This window comes from Polyodon spathula, chromosome 20 (assembly GCF_017654505.1).
Source record: "Polyodon spathula isolate WHYD16114869_AA chromosome 20, ASM1765450v1, whole genome shotgun sequence".
Classification (NCBI taxonomy): Eukaryota; Metazoa; Chordata; class Actinopteri; order Acipenseriformes; family Polyodontidae; genus Polyodon; species Polyodon spathula.
In genome coordinates this window covers 19949121-19969240 of record NC_054553.1, presented here as the reverse complement: position 1 = coordinate 19969240, position 20120 = coordinate 19949121, and the positions used below count along the sequence as shown (strand labels likewise).

The window sequence follows — 20120 nt, the reverse complement described above, 5'->3', positions numbered from 1 at the left end:
AACATATCTAAAAGCACAGTCATTTACATGTTTACAGCTTTCTGGTATTTAATAGGGACCATATTTTACACGAGTGCAGTGCAGTCAGCAATACTAAATAAAAAAGACCAGTACTGTAAGAAGAGTCAATTGAACATATCTGTATCAACACTTCTTTATTTGTTTCATTGTATTGCTCTATAGCCAGAGATGTGTATTCACTGTAGTTTGTACACTGCCATAACAGGTCAGTAGGGTGTATAGTGCAGCCTTTTCTTATTGTGCACTGGGTTGTTAAAATGGACTGAGGGCTGTAGTTGAACACCACTGGAAATTTGAGGAAAATATGATTCAAGGCATCTGTGAAAAATGGGTGGGTGAGAGATGGAGGGATTTCAAGGGAAGATTGTGGAGGGATCTGGCAAGGGGAGTCGGGTGGGGGGGTAGGTTGGCTTTTATACCTGTGAAGACACCACCTCCGTGAAGCTGCTTAGAGTATCCTCTGAGAACTTAGCCAGCTAGAGCAAAAGAAGATGCTGGTTAAAACAAGCACACCTTCCTCCAAAGCTTTCCCCACAGCACCATCCATGAGGGTGGAGTCTTTGCAATGGAAGCCTGCTGCCTGGAACCCTGCTGAATCAGTACGAATGTATCTCAGTTATCAATCAGACCCTGCTGGGTCAGTATGAATGCAGCTCTCAGTTATCAGACAGGCACAGCCAGCCAGACAGGTTCAGCCTCAACATAGCAACATCACCAGCTTTGCATACAGGATCTGTAGCAAGCAAACCATACTGATCTTATAAAATACTCCAAACCATACCTGTTTAGAAGTACTAAACAAAACTTGACAAATTCAATAACAACTGTTTCAACTAACAGTATCTTCTAATGTCTTCACCTGGGCTGCACTGACTCTTAGTTGAACCATTTGTCATTAAATGTATCAAGTTTCTTTTGTAGAATGTAGAATACCATCTTAAAATCAGACTAGTGTTTCCTAATATAGTACCTTCATAGTTTACTCATTCAGATATTGATATATAAAAACATTTGTCACAATAACATACATTCATATGTGTAAAACATTCCTGTACCAAATGTCCATGCAAAGTTCCATTACATTTGGGCCAAGTTTTTTTGAAAATATGTGCTCTATCCAAAAAGTGAACTGGATTCCAAATACTCTCAAAAAGCGCCTTGGAAAGCCATAAGCGCCGGAAAGTTCCATCACAACAGGAAAAACAGTTCTACAAAATTAAAAAAGCAAGTGTGGCCAAGGCAATAATCCCGCTTATGTAATGCATTTAAACATATCCTAATTCTGGCTCACAAATAGTCTGTAGCCAACATTGTCAAAAGAAAAAAATATACAGAACTGTCTGGGTCTCTACAGAAAGCCAGGCCAGCCCCTTAGTCAGAGGAACTCACCAGGCCAGTGGGAGAGGCCTTGCTGGACTCTGCCAATACTCGGGCCTCTCCGTACGCTGTGACCAGGACCCACATCACCGGGAACACAAGAGGCAGAATTGGGAGAACACCATTCACCTACAAGAGGGAAGAGCATTTACTGCAATATTTACTGCATCTGACTAATGTGCCTCTTTCAGTTACGATGGGTAAGACAGAGGATGGCAGGAGCTTTTTCACACAAATCCATGCTTATGAATGTATTTTTTTCTATTGAATGTAAACTGGCATGAAAATAAAAATTGGTTTACAAGACACACTTATTTACATGTTCTCTGTCACACTGTCTGTATTGCAGCAATCACATCATATCATAAATCCAAATGGGAATGCACTTCTCAACTTACACAGGTGCATTTGCCAGGAGAGAGAGAATTGTGCATCTAAACCCCGTAGTATAGCAAATACACTGCAATGCTCACTCCTCAATATCTTCCTGTGACTAGCTGGGCTCCAGCCTCCAGTAAAGAGTAGACCCCAGTCCTAAACAAGCACTGGCCTACCTGAAGCTGTATGAAACTGAACTGCCAAGGTGTGACTCCAGGGGCGTTGACAAAGAAGCGCACTGTGTTTGTAATGAGGAAGGCAGACTGGAAAAGAGGATTGCATTGAGTGTTAATACTGAGGGAGATCCTAAACAGACCAATACAAATCACAGACATCAACACTGTGTTTACATTCTCCTGTGCAAAGTCTTGTGAGCGAGCGAATCATACAGTAGCACACTACTGCACTCCAAATTATAAGACCTCAAAGCAAGTCCTTCTGATATGACTGGAGAATTGACCTGCAAACTAGATCATTTTTATAGGACAATTTTCACATTTTATTTATATATAAAGTGGCTTGCAAAAGTATTCAGACCCCTGACCAATTCTCACATATTACCGAATTACAAATGGTACAGTGAAATTTCGTTCTGTTTGATATTTTATTTTTAAACACTGAAACTCAGAATCAATTATTGTAAGGTGACATTGGTTTTATGTTGGGAAATATTTTTAAGAAAAATAAAAAACTGAAATATCTTGCTTGCATAAGTATTCAACCCCTGTGCTGTGGAAGCTCCTAGTTTGCACCGATGAAAGAAATTGCCCTAACGAGGACACAATTACCTTACCATTGGCCTCCACCTGTGAACCATTAAAGTTGCTGTCACATTTTCTGGATAAAAACCCCACTGTTGAAGGACGTTTGGTAATGCTATGAATCTGAAGGAAAATGAAGACCAAAGAGCATTCTACAGAAGTTAGAGATAAAGTAATACAAATGCATAGATTAGGGAAAGGGTACAAAATAATATCCAAGTGTTTGGATATCCCAGTGAGCACAGTTGGATCAATAAATCAGGAAGTGGAAGCTGCATCACACCACCCAGGCACTGCCAAGAAAAGGCTGTCCCTCAAAACTCAACGCTCAAACAAGAAGACGACTTGTGAGAGAAGCCACAGCGAGGCCAAAAATCATTTTGAAGGAGCTACAGAGTTCAGTGGCTGGGAGTGGAGTAATGGTGCACCAGTCAACCATATCAAGAGCTCTGCATAGCACTGGCCTGTATGGGAGGGTGGCAAGAAAGAAGCCGTTACTCAAAAAGTACCATCTGAAAGCACGTCTGGAGTTTGCCAGAAAGCATGAGAGTGACCCAGCTGCGATGTGGGAAAAGGTTTTGTGGTCAGATGAGACCAAGATAGAGCTTTTTGGCCAAAATTCAAAGCGCTATGTGTGGCGCAAACCTTGTTACAATTGAAGAAAGAATGGATGGAGCAAAATACAGGAAAATACTGCAAGAGATTCTGCTTCAGTCCACTAAAAAACTGAAGCTTGGGAGGAAATTCACCTTTCAGCAGGACAATGATCCCAAGCACAAGGCCAAAGCAACATTGGAGTGGCTCAAGAACAAAAACGTGAATGTCCTACAGCGGCCCAGTCAAAGTCCTGATCTCAATCCCACTGAGAATCTGTGGCACTATTTGAAAATTGCGGTCCACAAGCGTCGTCCAACCAACCTGAACAACCTGGAGCAAATCTGCCAAGAAGAATGGGCCAATGTGCAAAGCTGGTACATACTTACCCCAAAAGACTTAAAGCTGTTATTGCAGCGAAAGGTGGCTCTACCAAATATTAATGTGTGGGGGTTGAATACTTATGCAAGCAAGATATTTCAGTTTTTTATTTTTCTTAAAAATATTTCCCAACATAAAACTAACATCACCTTACAATAACTGATTCTGAGTTTCCGTGTTTAAAAATAAAAAATCAAACAGAACGAAATTTCACTGTACCATTTGTAATTCGGTAATATGTGAGAATTGGTCAGGGGTCTGAATACTTTTGCAAGCCACTGTGTGTGTGCGTGTGTATATATATAGATAAAAATCAGTGGAGGTGCCTTAGAGGAGGCAAGGGAGACAAAGCTTCCAACTGTTCAAAGGAAATTAACCCTTTGCAGTCCATTTATTCGGCGCATGAGATCCAATTTATTTTCACAAACACTGTTTAAAAGTATTTTTTTTCACAGTAAAACAGGTTTAAAAGGCACGGCATATCAACAAGACACTCAGTACTGCATCTCTAGCCCTGCCCCACTCCTTGTTCACTGTATTTATCACATATCTCTTCATAGTAGTGTATACTGATAAATTCTCTCCTGATCACTCATTTTATCACCACTCCTCAATAATGAGATCCAAGTCAATATTTTATTACTATAATATCTCAAAAAGCTCTGCAAATGTCTCTGATATTCTTTGATCGCTGGATGCGGAAACAGCTATCTTGTTTTTTTATGTCCATGTTAGACAAAGAAAGAAATATTTTTTTTTATAACAAATATTATTATGTTCAATAAACTAAAAAACAATTATTGTCTAAAATTTAAGAAAATAATTTTAACCTAACCTCTAGATTCAACATTCCTAAATTAACAGCAATTCTGGCTGATAAGAGACACGTTCTTACAGAACTAGCAGTGGCAGATGGTGTTCTGGTCCTGGAGGAAAGATATATATATATGTTTTATATGTTTTTATATATTTGTTTTACAAACGGAAGCAAATGTGAAATGCAGTTGATCCACTGATTAAGACTCAGTTTGCCATGCTAGATTATACTGAAAAACTCCAGATAAAATCTGATTGGAAGCCATAACCAAAAATATAAGAACAGGTCATTTAATGTGGCAGTTTACATATTTCAAGGGGAAATGTGAAACTTTAATTGCCACGCATAACAGAGTATAGGGCAAAGCGCCTCAGCTAAAAAAATTAAAAATGACGTTGCTGTTTGTTGCTATGGTAACTTAAGACAAGATGCAACGTACTGTGTGTTTTCCCCACTGTAAGCAAAGTTACCTCACAAATACAGTAACAGCCTTTAGAATGGCAAAAGGGACTTTTACAACTGGAAAATCCTCAACTAAAAGGCTTAAAAATTAAACTTTAAAGTTGCAAGTAAGTCAGTTCCCTGTTGTAGGTATTTTTTTTTTATTTTTATTTTATTTTACCATAATGACTGACTGACTAATACAGACAAAGTTCATATTAGGAAGACCGTCCAAACAGAGAAACAAAATACAATAATTTGTTTTGTTGGAGAAGAAAAAGAAAAAAATTTAGTTTTTTTTCTATACAATCCGTTTTTAAAGTTAACAATACTATTATTTTCAATTGACTCTTCCTCCAATGCACACAAACTCAGACCGAATGGAATAGATTTACACTTTTGTGTTGTTTTCTGCGCCTGCAGTGTAGTTCACTTAAATCAACCTAATTACATTTTTTAAAATGGTAAAAACTGAAATCAGAAAATAGAGATTTCATAGTGCCCTAACTGTTATTTATGAACCTGTTTTTGCTTTAATTCACTGTCAATGTTAATTTGTGATGTTAAAGCTGAAAATCATGTTAGAAATCGTTAAAAATCCCCACTTCTGTAATGCTAATAATACTGAAAAAAACGACTTTGTTTACATGTTTATTATTATTGCAAATGTTCTCCTTTTTTTTTTTTTAAACTGTAACTAACCTCTCTACTTTGCCACCACTCAACTTTTCTGTTTGCTTATGACAGGAGTCTGGCATAGCTACTGTCCTTGTCGTACCGGTTTAATGACTAAACGATGGTCATTCAAGTCAATTCGCGAGCAACAACTTTAGCATGGACCCAGCAGACACATTAAGATGTGTTACAGGAGAGCTGCACATACCAGCACTACAGGACAGGCGAATTTGGCCATCACAGACTGGACTGTGAACCTCTCGTTATCCAGTGCCGTCACAGGGCGGGACAGGGCGAAGTCCAGACTGTGCCTGAAATGACGGAGGGAAATAGAAGTTTACACCTATCGAACACTTTGATGCTTTGCAATCACTGTAGGGGGTGCTAAAAACATTTCTTATCCCATATTAGGATTAGCAGCATTATCACTGATCGCAATGAAGACATTATGAAAACATTAGTCATGAACTTATTAAGTTTCTTTTAGTATTTCTAAACGTCATTGCATTCAGTCTCTTCTGAACCCACCTGACGTGGTCAATGACGGGGGTCCGCACCACTCTGAAGAGGCGGAACTGCTGGGGGTTCTGGGGCCCCTTTTTCTGTTTTCCTTGAGGAGAGGGGGGTGGTGAGAAGGGTGGGAACATGTCTCCGGGCTCCAGGACTATGTGTTCATCATCCTGCGGAGAGATCCAGCACCCACGTAAGAGCAAGGGATAGAGTTACACAGAAACCTCATGTAGCCTCATGTAGCCTGCTGCAACCTCCCTCTAGAAGCCTTAGTGCAAATATCTGGAAGTTGCTGTACAGCAAATCAGATTCTTCTGTGAGCAGGTCACTTTACTTTTATTAAGCAAGGTAGTTACATTTACTTTGCATTTATTGGCAATATGGAATTAGTCTGCATTCTGTCGGTACATTGATTGAATTCAAGGATAGGGGCATAATTAAGTCATATGTAAAATATAGTAACAGGCAATAATAATAATAATAATAATATAACAAACCAGCATATTAAATAACAATATGGTGTATGAGTACTGGGGGACTGGCACTAGGCCTGTTAGTTAGTACGAGAGGTTTTATTTTTGTAACTACAAAAAAATGTATTTAAACTGAGTAGTATTATAATTAGGGCTTCTGATTTTCGGTTTTAACCGACTGACAGAAAGACAATGATTCTTGGTGGTAAATCTCCCTCCCGACTTGTGAGGACACTAAGTAACGGGAACAGAGTACTCTGAACTACTTGGCCTGACACTTCATTCTGAGGGTTAAAAGGAAGTTGGTCATGTAGAAAAGAAACAGAGCTTCGGTACACCAACTCATTGACCCAGAAGAGAAATTATGTGGCAGGCGCGGATTGGAGGAAGGGCTGCAATTGTTTACCAAGGGGTCATGAGGTTTTCTGTTCCTTTGTTTTGGTTATTATAAAGTGACCCAGAAGGACCCGAGTTTGATGTGAAAACAATCGTGAGTGTTTTGTTTTGTACTGTCTATTTGTTACTTGTCACTAGACAGCTAACACGTTCCAGAGCTGTCGCCAGAGGCCAGCACAAACCAGGAACAGCATTACACTGTATCACAGAAAATTGTACTGTACCACAATCACTAATTCACGAACTACAGGGACTTGTGTATGTATTTTGTGTTTAATGTGGGGACTCAATAACAGGACTATTATTTCAGGATACTTATAAACGTAAGTAATACACGCCACTGTATTACTTACCAGCATTATTATTTACTGTTTGTTTCGCCATCAGGCACTAGACAAAAACAAAACTTTGCACCTGGATTACAATTGTCTGTCTGTTCTTTGATCACCTGCACACTATTATCCACTTTGCCACACTGACAAACACAGATGTAACACCCCCAATACAAAAAAATGAAATCAGTGTAACAAACACTGGAAATCCAAATGACAAGGGTTAATCAAATCATATTGACTTCACCCCTTTCCCAGTGAAAAAATAAATTAAAAACTGAAATAAAAATAAATGACTACAAAAATAAATACATAAATAAATAAAACGACCTTTCCCAGTGCAGTTAGGCACTTTCCTGACTTGTATCTCTCATTGATTTGTTCTGAATACTTTAAAATAGGGATGGGCACCAATATCGATAATAATTTCGGAATCGCAATACTTTTTATTGCTAATAATACAAACAAAGTAAAATAAAGTTTATTTTATATTACTATACCACAAACCCTATACATACGAATCACGGTCAGTCTTGTAGACAAACACCACACACTAAAGTATTATTAACCACTGTATACGCTGCTTGCACCAAGTGACGTCACATTTCAGGACACCGGTATCTCAACTTCCAGGAAATGAGCGGTTTATTTGAAATCTTTTTACATCTTTTCCTTTGCTGTATTGAACGGTTTTAAAATATATATATATTTTTTACTTATTTGTTTAATTTCTAAGAGAAACAGGATGTTGTAGTTCAGGCACAACCACAAAAGCATTTAAAATATCAATTACGAGAAGGATACTGCAGTGATCACTGCTGTGTCCCATCATGCTCAGCTTGATCACTGTACAATTAAACAGTATGCTTTCATTCATTTCCCATGCATGGGTTTATTTCGTGTGCTTTTTGGAGATGTTGTGTGTGATTAAATTATTGTTTACTGACAGGCGCTCAGTTGAGACATGCTGCCTGCTAAGTTTGGTTGAGAGGAATGGCAGCAAGTGATTGGTGTTGCCGGTCTTCAACCAGCAGGTGGGTGGGTTTCGACTGCATGTCTGTCAGCATAAAAACATCCGGTGGAGATGGCTCTGGGCGACTGAAACACCATGCTTCAGAGGGGAGCTGCATATACTCAGGAGGAGAGCGTCCACTCTGCAGGAACAACAGCTACGCAACCATGAAACTGCAAGCGGTGCTTGTGAAGGCAATGCCCAGCCAAAGCCGTATGAAGCAGCAGGAGTCGTCATATGAATACTAGCTCATCAGTAGGTTAGTTTAGGGGATAGTGATCCCGTGCGAGGGTTATGTAGTGGAGCCGGTTCCTGGAGTGGGACACTTCGTTTATAGGCTAGTTTTTATACTGTGTTTTATTTTGCCTTTTGTACAGCTTGCTGTATGTGTTCTCTGTGCGTTACCACTGTTGGTAACATCACATGACTTTCTGTTTACTTTGTTTGTATTAATAAATCCTGCGTGCCTGTGCTGGCGTTTCAACTCCACCGCCCATTTCTCTCTGTATTGCCTAAGCAGCGGTTACCCACACACGTGACACAAGCACTCTGTCACACCAAGTTTTTTAGCAGAGGGTTTCAGATGATTGGCCAATATCTTTTGGTAGGCCATGGAATTACCATGTATTGGAAAGATATTACCACCTCCATGCTTGACAGTAGGTATAGTACTCTTTTCTTTGTACGCCTCACCAGACTTTCTCCAAACGTAATGACTATCAGCGTGACCAAATAACTCGATTTTGTGTTTCATCACTCCATGAAACTTTTGACCAGGACGCATATCCATCATTCAAATACAGTTTTGCAAACTTTAAGCCCCTGTGACGTTTTTTTTAAGAGTGGCTTTTTCCTTGGCCTGCAACCATTGAGACCTTCACCATGAAATACTCGACCTATGGTTGAAATGGAAACCCCAGTCCCATTTGAAGCCAATTCACTTTGAATAGCTTGACAGTCAATCTCGGATTGGTTTTATCTTTCTTCACAATTCTTCCACTTGTTCTTGGTTAAAGAACCTTCTTTCTTTCACAATGAGGGAGAGTTGTGACAGGAACATGAGTCTTGTACTTCTGATAATAGAAGCAATAGCTGAACTTGGGATACTCACATGCTTGGAAATCTTCTTGTATCCTTCTCCAGCTTTACGACAATAAATAACTTTCAGATAGCTCTTTACTTTTTCCCCATATTGACCTATTGGTAATGACAGTAATCATCCTATGCCTAACCATTTTATACTCTAAGAATGTTCACCTACAATCGAGCATTTTCTAGACTTTTCTAGAATTAGGTTCAGTATTATCATATTAAAATTTCTAGCACCTTGTAGACAATACTATCATAGCATCAAAGGGTATGAGTACTTTTTTTTTCCACAATGAATGAATGATTTGTTGATTGGAACTGCAAACGGTTTAATGAACTGTGATGGGCGCTCTGGGGCCAATGACAGTGATAGGCGTCAGGGCCCGAATGAAAGATAACTTTGGCTGGAGGCCTCGTTCGTGGGTACTCGACAGGTACCTACATGAGGCCGGCTGAAAAAACATGAACAGTTACATGCATCCCTGTGCCGCATATAGGAAGTGGCTATGGGCCACCTCCCCGGCCAAAAAGACGAGGCCGCCAAACCATGAATTGAAAAATAATACCCCCACAGTGGCGCACTGCCACCTATCCCCCAAAATATTATAAAATGTATGAAAATGAGCAGTGGAGAGACAGCCCATCCCCCAGAGCATGACTGCGCTCGGGGAAAAGAGTCCAGCCTCTGCAGCCTGACCAAGCAGAACTAAATGTGAACCGCTCAGCACTCAGGTAAGGAAAAACCCCTACTCTTCTTTTTTTTTTTTTTTTGATGTAGGTGAAAACCTCCGGGAATGGCTGAGGTTAGCACTTCCTCCAGGCTCTAAGCGGTCAACTCCCATTTTGGCTTCCCAGCGCGTGACTGAGAAGCCGAAACAACATGGGAGACTAACACATGGAGCCTTTATGCGCTTGCCGATGACGTACTGGTTAGAGGTGGAGTCTCCTGCCAGAAGAGCAATCAAGTTTACAAATTGTAGACATCTATTTCTTGTAACTTTTTTCCTCATCCACAAAAGCAAAACTTTTGCTACAAAATATTTTTTCTAAAATTCTTTGTTTTCAAAAAAATTCTAGAAATTATACATTTCCATTGGGGTATGTAAACTTATGACTACAACTGTGTGTGTGTGTTTTTATATATGCACCAAATATGTATGGTGCAATCATCGATATTTAATAGAACGATTATATTTTGTGTGCTCAATTAATTGCTATTTTGAGACTTAACACACAGTAAAGGTGCTCTGCTTGAGTGCAGGATGTGCCCTATAGCCTGGACGTCGCCGGTTCAGGTGTGGACTATTCCACAGCCGACCGTGGATGGGAGTTCCCAGGAGGCAGCGCTCAACTGAGGGGGAGGGGGATCTAGGTCGTCCAGGGTGTCCTCGGCTCACCGCGCACCAGCGACCCCTGTATTCTGGCTGGGTGCCTGTGGGCTTGCCTGTTAGCTGCCCGGGAGCTGTGTTGCCCTCCTATGCTGTAGCTCCTGGGCGGCTGCATGGTGAATCTACAGTGTGTAAAGAAGCAAGGGGCTGACGGCACACGCTTTGGAGGACAACGTCTGTTCGTCTTCGCCGCTCCTCAGCTCAGCGCAGAGGTAATAGCGGTGAGCCGAGCCTAAATAATTAATAATTGGCCATTTCTAATTGGGAGAAAATTAAAAAAAAAAAATTGGCAGTGACTAAATTAAATAAATAAATAAATAAATAAAATGTACACATTATAGGCTATTATGCCACCAGAAAAAACAGGCTACCTCAGTTAAAGTTGATAATGGTATTGAAATGTGTTTTCTTAAATTATAAATGAAATAACGACAAAAAAGGAATAAAAGGAATATGCATAAAGAACATCATGCCCATACTGCTATATTCCGTACTTACAGTATTTATTATTTATTTTGCAGACTGTTTGAAAAAAAAAGAGAACAGTTAGCAGTATGTGTGTAAAGCAAGTACTTTAAATGTATTGAAAGAAATCTAGATGCTTCATATTTTGTAAGTATGAACTGTTTCTAAGTACATTTAAATACATAAATAAAATGTGGAAATAAAGGAGGAAAAAAGCTTGCAGTCTCATTCTGACAAACTTAAAGGTATCTTTTTTTTTTTTTTTTTTTGCAACTATTAACGATGGTAACATAAGGACAATTTCATTAAGATTATTTTTCTTCCACCTGTGTGCTTGTAAGGTTTTTCATTCCTGCTAGAATCTTGCTCTTTTTTAAAGTCTTTAAAAGTAATTGGAAAAACAACCACTACTATCGTGATAATCAGTGTATCATGAAAGAGTGGGTTCTCAACTATTTGTATCGTGGAAATTTACTATCGTTTCATCCCTACACAGAGGTAGCTATGTTATATGCATAAGCACCATTGGCCATCATTTGTGTATTATTTTGAGAGTTTATAATTCAGCAGTTAATTACTTACTCTAGTATTTTTAACCCTGTCAGGAGCATCAAGTCCAATTTATTTTCACACGCGTTGCTTATTTTACACACGCTGTTTAAAAGTATTCCCCACCCCCCCATAGTAAAACAGGTTTAAAAGGCACAGCCTATCAACAGAACACTCAGTACTGCATCTCCAGCCAAGCCCCACACATTGTTTTGTTGTATTTACCACATACCTCTTCACAGTAGTGCAAACTGACAAATTCTCGTTTTATCACCAAACTCCTCAATAATGCGATCCAAGTCATTATTTTATTACATCTCAAAAAGTTAATGTCTGTGATATTCTTTGAGTGCTGGATGCGGAAGCAGCTATCTTGCTTTTTTTATGTCCGTATTAGATCTGTGGTGCAGGGCCTCTGTGTATTGCTCAGATCCGCCCCTTTTTTTTTTTGGCTCCTCGGCTCGTATTGGTCTCACTCGGCCATTTGAAGGTTTCCTCAGCTTTTTCCGGAGAAAACACAACTAGAGACCTGTGCTTGACATCTTTTTGATGATCAGACTGGAAAGGGAAAACAGTGCGACAAGTTATCCATCTGCATCAACAAATGCACTTACAGTACCGTGAAAAAGTACTTGCCCCTGTAAGATTTTCTGCATTTTTGCATATTTTTGACACTGAATGTTATCAGATCTTCAACCAAAATATAATATTAGATGAGACACTGAGTGAACAAATAACAAAAAATTGATACTTATTTCATTTATTTATTAAAGAATGTTATGCAACACCCAATGCCCCCGTGTGAAAAAGTAATCGCTCCCTTAGATTCAATAACTGGTTACACCACCTTTAGCAGCAACAACTGCAACCACACGCTTCCTGTAGTTATTGATCAGTCTCTCACAGCGCATGGAGGAATGTTGGTCCACTCCTTCATGCAGAACTGCTTCAACTCAGTGACGTGTGGCTTAAACTGTTTGTTTAAAGTCCTGCCACAACATCTCAATGGGGGTTAGGTCTGGTCTTTGACTAGGCCATTCCTAAACTTTAAATTTCTTGTTCTTCAACCATTCTGATGTAGACTTTCTTGTGTGTTTCAGATGATTGTCTTGCTGCAAGACCCAGCTGCGCTTCAGCTTCAGCTCATGGACCTGATGCTGTAAAGTATCAACAAATCATGACACTACTATCACCATGCTTCACCGTTGGTATGAGGTTCTTGCCATTTGGTGCACTGTAAAAACAATCCCCTTACCAACTGTCTTACTGCTCCAGTAGTTAATATTAAACCCAAATTGTCTTTAAACTAACTAACTAACTAAATGAAACCCAAACACTAACAATCTGAAACTAAGAAACTAAACAGTTACTCTTTTAAACTAGCATTTCTTAAGTGTTTCTCCAACAGAGTAACAACATCACATTTTTTTTTTTTATCCTCTTGTATAGAGGTTCAAACTCAGCACATCTTTTTAAATGTACATTTATCCAATTATGCGGATGCAGTTTGGATTTAAAGTATTGTATTTATATGAACAACAGCTGTGATCACTTTGCACTTCACGATTTTTTACATTTTTTACTTTTCCATGATCTCAGTGACATAATCGTAGCCTTACATATGAACACTTTATTATTAAGCACTAAAGGGAACACTTATCGGTATGCACATTCACATGCCACACATTTTTACAGCTTGTTTTCTGTGCACATAACTTAACACTAGAACCGTCATGCTGGTCATTGTGATCCATTTTGCATTTAAAATGTTAATTACTCTTTCGTTGTAAGTCGTATATGTATGTCCATTTTTGACTTTTCCTAAATATATGAATTAAATATCCTGACAGCGTTTGATAGCCAGAATCGCAAACATTATAAAGTTATAAACAGTTCTACATAGAACTGCCACATGGGTCAATGTGACCCACGCATTACAATACATGTCTTTAATATAACATAAGATAGTCTTATTTTTGTAAATGCAGCAAACAAGACACGCCCCCTCCTCCTAGCACACGCTTTTTTTTGTTTCAAGCCTTTGTTTGTAGACTACGAGACAGATTGCTATGATAGGGGATTTGTCAAGATGCCAACTCGTGAAAGCCTAGTTGCTTATTTTTCAATGTACCTGGGAGACAACAATCCTTTGTTTTGCTCCACAAATGCAACTGGGAATATATCAGAAGGAAACATTTAATCTTGAAAGTAGTTATTTTTACTGGAATATGGCAAGCTGCACTGAGATGCAAACAGTTTACACGTGTTTACACAATAGTGTTCAATGGAACTGCATCTGTGTTTACAACACAGCTCCTGGATGCAGGCACAGTCAGCTGGCAGACGCGTACGCTCCTCCATAGAGTACAATGCAGCCGGCATACCGGAAGTACCGTTATATTTTACTTTTATGTAGTATTGGAAACAATGATTTCGGTTTTATAGTTTTGTTTCCGCATCCAGTACTCAAAGAATATCACAGATATATTTCAAGCTTTTTGATATAAAATAATGACCTGCATAACAATATTGAGGAGTTTGGTGATAAAACGAGTGATCAGGAGATGATTTATCAGTATGCACTACTATGAAGAGATACATGACAAATACAGCGAACAAGGAGTGGGGCAGGGCTGGAGATGCAGTACTGAGTGTCCTGTTGATATGCAGTGCCTTTTAAACCTGTTTTACTTTGAATAAAATTACTTTTAAACAGCTCATGCAAAATAAACAGCGCATGTGAAAATAAATTGGACCCAACGCGCCCAACAGGCGCTGAATAAATGGGCCGCAAAGGGTTAGTGGTAAGTGGTACTGTATATCATTTGCCATTCAAATTATCACTCATGATACACAGTTATGTTTTATTAACACATTCATCAGAAAGGAATTTGACATGTTTTAAACACCTACAGTGCATTCACAAAATAAAGGTTGTACAGTACACTAAGAAAAAGAACTGAATCATGTTGTTTGTCCATTCCCATGAACCACGCTAAGCCTGACACTGCAGCCCAGTGTATTTTTATAAATAAATCATTGTTTACTCGAGCTCCTGACAGGTGTGTGTATTTGATGCATTGATGGTTTTGTAAATATATGTGCAGATGTAGTGATGAGTTTGTTGTCAACAGAGTTTAAAAAAGCTGAGTTTAAAAAAGATAAAACATATTTTTAAGTGGAGGATGATACCAATACTTTAGCTACGGGCAACGAAGGTGGTGGAAATGTACCACTGGACGAAAATAAAAAGAGCTACTTATTGAACATTGTCAAATAGTACCGCGATTGTTTATTTTTTTGTTACATCTTCAATTTTGGCATTATGTAAGCACTATTTCTAGTCAGTGGCATGTTGATGTAATGTGTAATCATTTAGTAAATGATGTGTACACAATTAAAATATACAGAAATGCCCATCCTTATTTCGTACACTTCCAGAAAATGCTGACAATTACAGGCAGCCCCTTAGGAAAGATGTGTCTCTCAAAGACTGCTTCCCCCTGGCTTGGTTCAATAACTCCAGACAAGATTAATCGTCGTCACTGTCCTATTGCTCTACAGGAGCTGATTAATGTTTTTAACACTTTTTTTTTTTTTTTCTCACAATAATGGACTAATAGCAAAATTACTTATGTATTAAATTGTACTCGGACAAAAAAAAAAAACGTCCATACCCATTACTCGTACTCGGGCACAACCCTAGACAGGATAACTCTTCCATACATATAACATATAGCTTAAGAAAACTATTATTAAACTCTCTTGAAGAAATGAAGTTCAGAAGAGTAAAAAATACAATAAAAAGGTCCAATGGAAGTAGCACTGCTTCTGTAAAGTGGGTGTTGATGTAGAATGTACCTTGATTCCACGGAGCGATGCGAAAGACTCCTGTCCAGGCCGCAGAGCGATCACGTCCCCCTCCACCAGCAGGCTCACAGGCATGTTGACGAGCTGCCCATCTCTGTAGACCCAGTGCAGGGACCAGGACGGGGCAGAGGGCATGTACAGGTCCGGGAACAGAGATGGAGCCCACTTCACTGTGTCTGCATTGCACAGCGTGTCTGAAAATCAAAAAGTCAGAACTGCGGTCTCACAGGCATGATAAACTTAAACAGCTGAAATAAAATTAAACAAATATTGCTATAAAATGGCAAAAATAGAGGGAGAAATCTCATTAGCTAGTGTTCCAACCTGTGCAGGTATGTCAGCCTAGCAACACAGCTTGGAACTTTCAGAACCACTGCCTGATTCACTGGACAACCAATTCACTTTGGGAGGAGTGGGGTAGGCCTGGGGTGCCATTTTATAAGTGCAAGACCACACTCCAGGGTATTCAAATACAATCCAATATCCACAGGCCTGCAATAGGCTTCGCCTTGTGAAGAACAACACTCCTGGTGCGGATATTGGACCATATTAGAACAACCTGCTGTGTGTTATCGGGTTAGGACTGGGGTTCCAGTAGGGATGGGATGGTATAACATTTGCACAGTATGATAACCGTTAAAAAAAAAAAAAAAAAAAAAAAAAACTGTGGTAACCTTAATATCATGGTATACAGTACATCATGCAAGTTATCAAATAAAGGCTTAAAAAATGAAGAAAGACTAATGTAAATCACTTCAATAACTATAATTCACAAAAACAAAACCAACAAATCAGATTTCCTTTCATAGAATTATTTAAATGTTTGATATTTAGTATTTTACTATGCCAAACAACTTGGTACGTTTCTTTTTTATAAAGACAATCAGATTTAAAAGAAAAAAAAAAAAAACTAAAACTGTACACTCTCAATGTTATACTACAACAGTATTAAGATCTATTATTTGCTCAAAATGACGTGGTGCTGTAGTTTGTTAAAACATTTTAATGTATCAAATTAAATAAATAAATAAATAAATAAGTAAACTTTGTTTAGCTGATAGTAAATAGAATTGGGAAATGATCAGTCTTTTTGCTTAAAACACAAACATGTACCACAGGTTATTATTTAAGTGCAGAGATGAGTTTTTTTTCAACCGGATAAATAAAATATGTATAGCAAAAAAAAAAAAAAAAGTATTTAATATTAAAACGTGTTGTTGGATTTATAGCTACATGTCACGACATTGAACAAATAAGCTTCCAATGATTATTACCCATGGAGTTTGTAAAAAAAGATTTCTTCACTTACCTAAGAAAATTGGAATACTGTTATAACTAGTTTAAACAAAACTACGTTGATAACAAGCAGTCTATCCTACTGCAGTCGCGGGTCTGTGCTAATTTTAATTGAGACATCGGTCGTGTTCTTATAGCGCAGATTTCTGCAGTTCTGCACAGAATCGCGGTGATGCGCTGTAGACGTCACTCAACACCCACAGAAATCTGTGCTGATTCTGCACAGCCCAGCGCAGCTTTGAAATGTTACTGCGGGAGGCTGGCTGTGGCTGTGAACCAAAGCGACGATGCAAAGATCACGAGTGAACTGCTAATCGTAATGCAAATAACCACTAAAACTACTGCTGCCACCTTGTTAGCGGAGGCGAACGACATTTTATCATTATACAATGAAGCTGTGAACAGCCTTGTCAACGCAGAAAATGTGTGCTCTGTCGCAAGTTTGGAAAAGCGTTTCTCTAAAAAGCTGTGCGTCACGTCAGAAAGACAGCAGCCAAGAGCAGCCGGCGCAGCAAGCTCTATGTAACAGAACGCAGCAATTGAAACGTGTATTCTGTGTCATTTCCTTCAAAACCATTATCAAAATACAGTATCGGTTCAGAAAAAGATCTTCCTCAGACACTTTGCTAAGGCTGTAAGTATCATTGCTTGATTTAGAAGAAGCATGTTTGCAGTTGAAAAATGCATTAACCGGTATATGTTGGAATTACGATAATTTCGGTGTAGAATAAAAGAAACTGTATTAATACCGGTATGTACCTAAACCGCGGTAAACCGAAAAACCGGTATACTTACCCATCCATAGGTTCCAGATTATACATATCTGACCCGTTTCAAGTATATTAAAATTACAAAATAAAATATAAAAAAATATAAAAACTCTTTCATGCAACACCTTTGTTACTTCTCATAATACAAACTGATTACCTTTGTAAAAGTAAAGTAGGGGATTAGGAAAAAGGGTCTTAAAAGTGGCAAGTCGTTCATTACTTTGACATTTCTTTTACTACTTTATGCGGTCTGTAATCAATCCGAGTAGTACTGGGTTCTGTAGTTTGGGTCTGCCGATGAAGTAATATGCATGGTAGGGTTGATTAGGTATTCCTAAATGGGGTTTGTGAAGCCAGCCAGTTAAGTGACAAATATTTTTTTTTTTTAAAACAACTCAGGAAGGAATAAAAGACATTGCACAGCGGTTTGAGCCATGCCAGGTTTTACTGGTCATTTAACAAAAGCCAATAACTGACTAATTGATCCCAAACTCTGTGCGATGAGAGTCTTGTTTCCAAAATTTCAGTTTGAGACCTATTTTATAAACAACCCCTTGTATGGGATTGTATAGGTGTATGGGAGAGGTGTATGGGATTTGAGAGGTGTATGGGATAGTAGAGGTGTATGGGAAGCTACCAGGGAAGTAAACCAGGAGGTCTGCTTACTGTTCAACTTGTCGATAATCGCCTGCAGCCGGCGGACTACCTCACTGTTCTTCAGCCTCTCTTGCCGTCCAATCAGAAAGAGGTTTAGGAGGAGCAGCAGGAACAGCGCCCCCGCGTTCACAATCTCGATCCCCTGGCTTCAGGAAATAGCACAAACAGAGTCTCACTCCAGCAAAGAACTGCAAACTATAGCTGCCATCCATGTCATCAAACCTTATTGCACCTTGTTAATATGCACATCAGATTCCAGCTACCTGCGTCAGGAATTGATTCCCTAATCCTATCTATCTATGTGTCCTGCGTGTAAACCAGTTTCAATGTTAGAATCGGGTTGGTTTTAATTAAATTCAAGTGCATAGGTGCAGAAGCTTTCTCCCAACCAGACAGTTTGCCCCGTAAACTATAGTTTTTGGAATCACAACAAGCAGTTACAAATCAGTTATGACTCACTGCATCAAAGCAAAGTAACTGAGAACACAAAGGGAGAATACATCTCAGATTGATTGTTAGGGAGAGAACTTGAGTTAACTGCCCAGCAAACACCTCTTTTTAGAATATTGGTGATGAAATTGATTACGACCTATTAACACAGCTAACGCACTAGCTCCCCCTGGTGGCGAACCCCTCACCTTCCCTGTGGCTGGCTCCCATAGCAACAGAGCAGGGCAATGACTGCCAGCAGTGTCAGGGCGGCCCCGGGCCAATGGAAGCTGGAATAGCGGTTGTCCTGGTGAAGAAAAGTCCATCCCCACAAGTTCTGCAATAGAACACGCACAGAAGATTACTACCTTTCAGGACAGCAGGTTTAACTCAAGATAACGTCACAGTGTTCCGCTTTTGTCCTCCAGTGACACAAACAGTATTATTTTTTTTGTAAATGAAGACGTATCCTCATGAAACTCGTCAAACCTTCAGAGATTGAAAAGGACTATGGAAGAGTTAGAACTCTAAGACAGGATATCGATAAAATGGCCAAGTTATAAAAACACCAGGTTACTTTTAGCACGTTTTATTTTAAGTTCCGGTTAGGACTGAGTTTCTTTGGAGAATGAATCAAACTAAACTGCGTAAACGAATGAGGTCTGAGCAGGCTCGAGGCTGTGCCATACCTGCCAGGTGGTTTCCTTCCTGCCCTGCTGCTTGGTCTCCTCCAGCAGGGCTGACAGCTGCTCGCGCAGGGCTGTCAGAGCTTGGCCAGTAGACAGCCCAAGCTTCACTGTAGTCTCATCCTGCCAACCACAAACATCAGACATTCAAATATTTACCAGCAACATCGGCTTACATAGTAAGACACATTACAACTTACACTAGGAAATATATGAATGTAAAACACACATCCCTTTAAGATATAGTTAACATAAAAAATATGAGCGAGTGCTTTGCCGCTAGGGTGTGATCGTCATCCCAGCAAAGTCTGATAAAATTCCAGCAAGATTTCATGTAGCCTTAGTTATAAAATATAGTACAGAGCAGTGTTTCTCAACCCTAGCCTAGGCACCTACTGTGTCTGCTGCTTTTCATTGCAACCAAGCTCTCAATTACTTAACTACAACCTTAACTGAGCTGATAATTTGAGTAATTAGACCTTTTTAATTGTTTTCAGCTCTTAACAGTTGCAGTATCAAGTTACCTGTAACACTGTATAAGTAACTTGAACTCTGCAACTGTTAAGAGCTGAATTTTAAGCAATTGTAAATATAATCCATTTAACTAATGTTAATAATGACTGTAATTTAATCTCTGTCCGGTATATCTATATAGGCAATTTCTCTTTGAATTACTGTTAATTTTATTAGTTACTGCACGAGACACATCGCAAACTAAAATGTACAAAACATTTAAAAATAAAGCATTAACCC

At 39.1% G+C, this 20120-nt stretch overlaps 1 protein-coding gene across 4 annotated transcripts in view; it reads right to left on the bottom strand.

Moving 5' to 3' along the window:
• Positions 1–20120, bottom strand: part of tmem94 (transmembrane protein 94) — a 75700-nt gene that overhangs the window by 42106 nt on the left and 13474 nt on the right. For 3 of the 4 annotated variants that reach the window (XM_041219866.1, XM_041219865.1, XM_041219867.1), the window contains 9 exons: positions 19371–19490; positions 18891–19018; positions 18262–18398; positions 15521–15723; positions 5974–6125; positions 5654–5756; positions 1953–2039; positions 1411–1527; positions 441–497 (listed from right to left, as the gene is read on the bottom strand). In XM_041219866.1, the coding sequence (XP_041075800.1) occupies positions 441–497; positions 1411–1527; positions 1953–2039; positions 5654–5756; positions 5974–6125; positions 15521–15723; positions 18262–18398; positions 18891–19018; positions 19371–19490 (1104 nt within the window). The remainder of the gene's footprint in view (positions 1–440; positions 498–1410; positions 1528–1952; positions 2040–5653; positions 5757–5973; positions 6126–15520; positions 15724–18261; positions 18399–18890; positions 19019–19370; positions 19491–20120) is intronic. The other variant, XM_041219868.1, reaches the window with a different exon arrangement.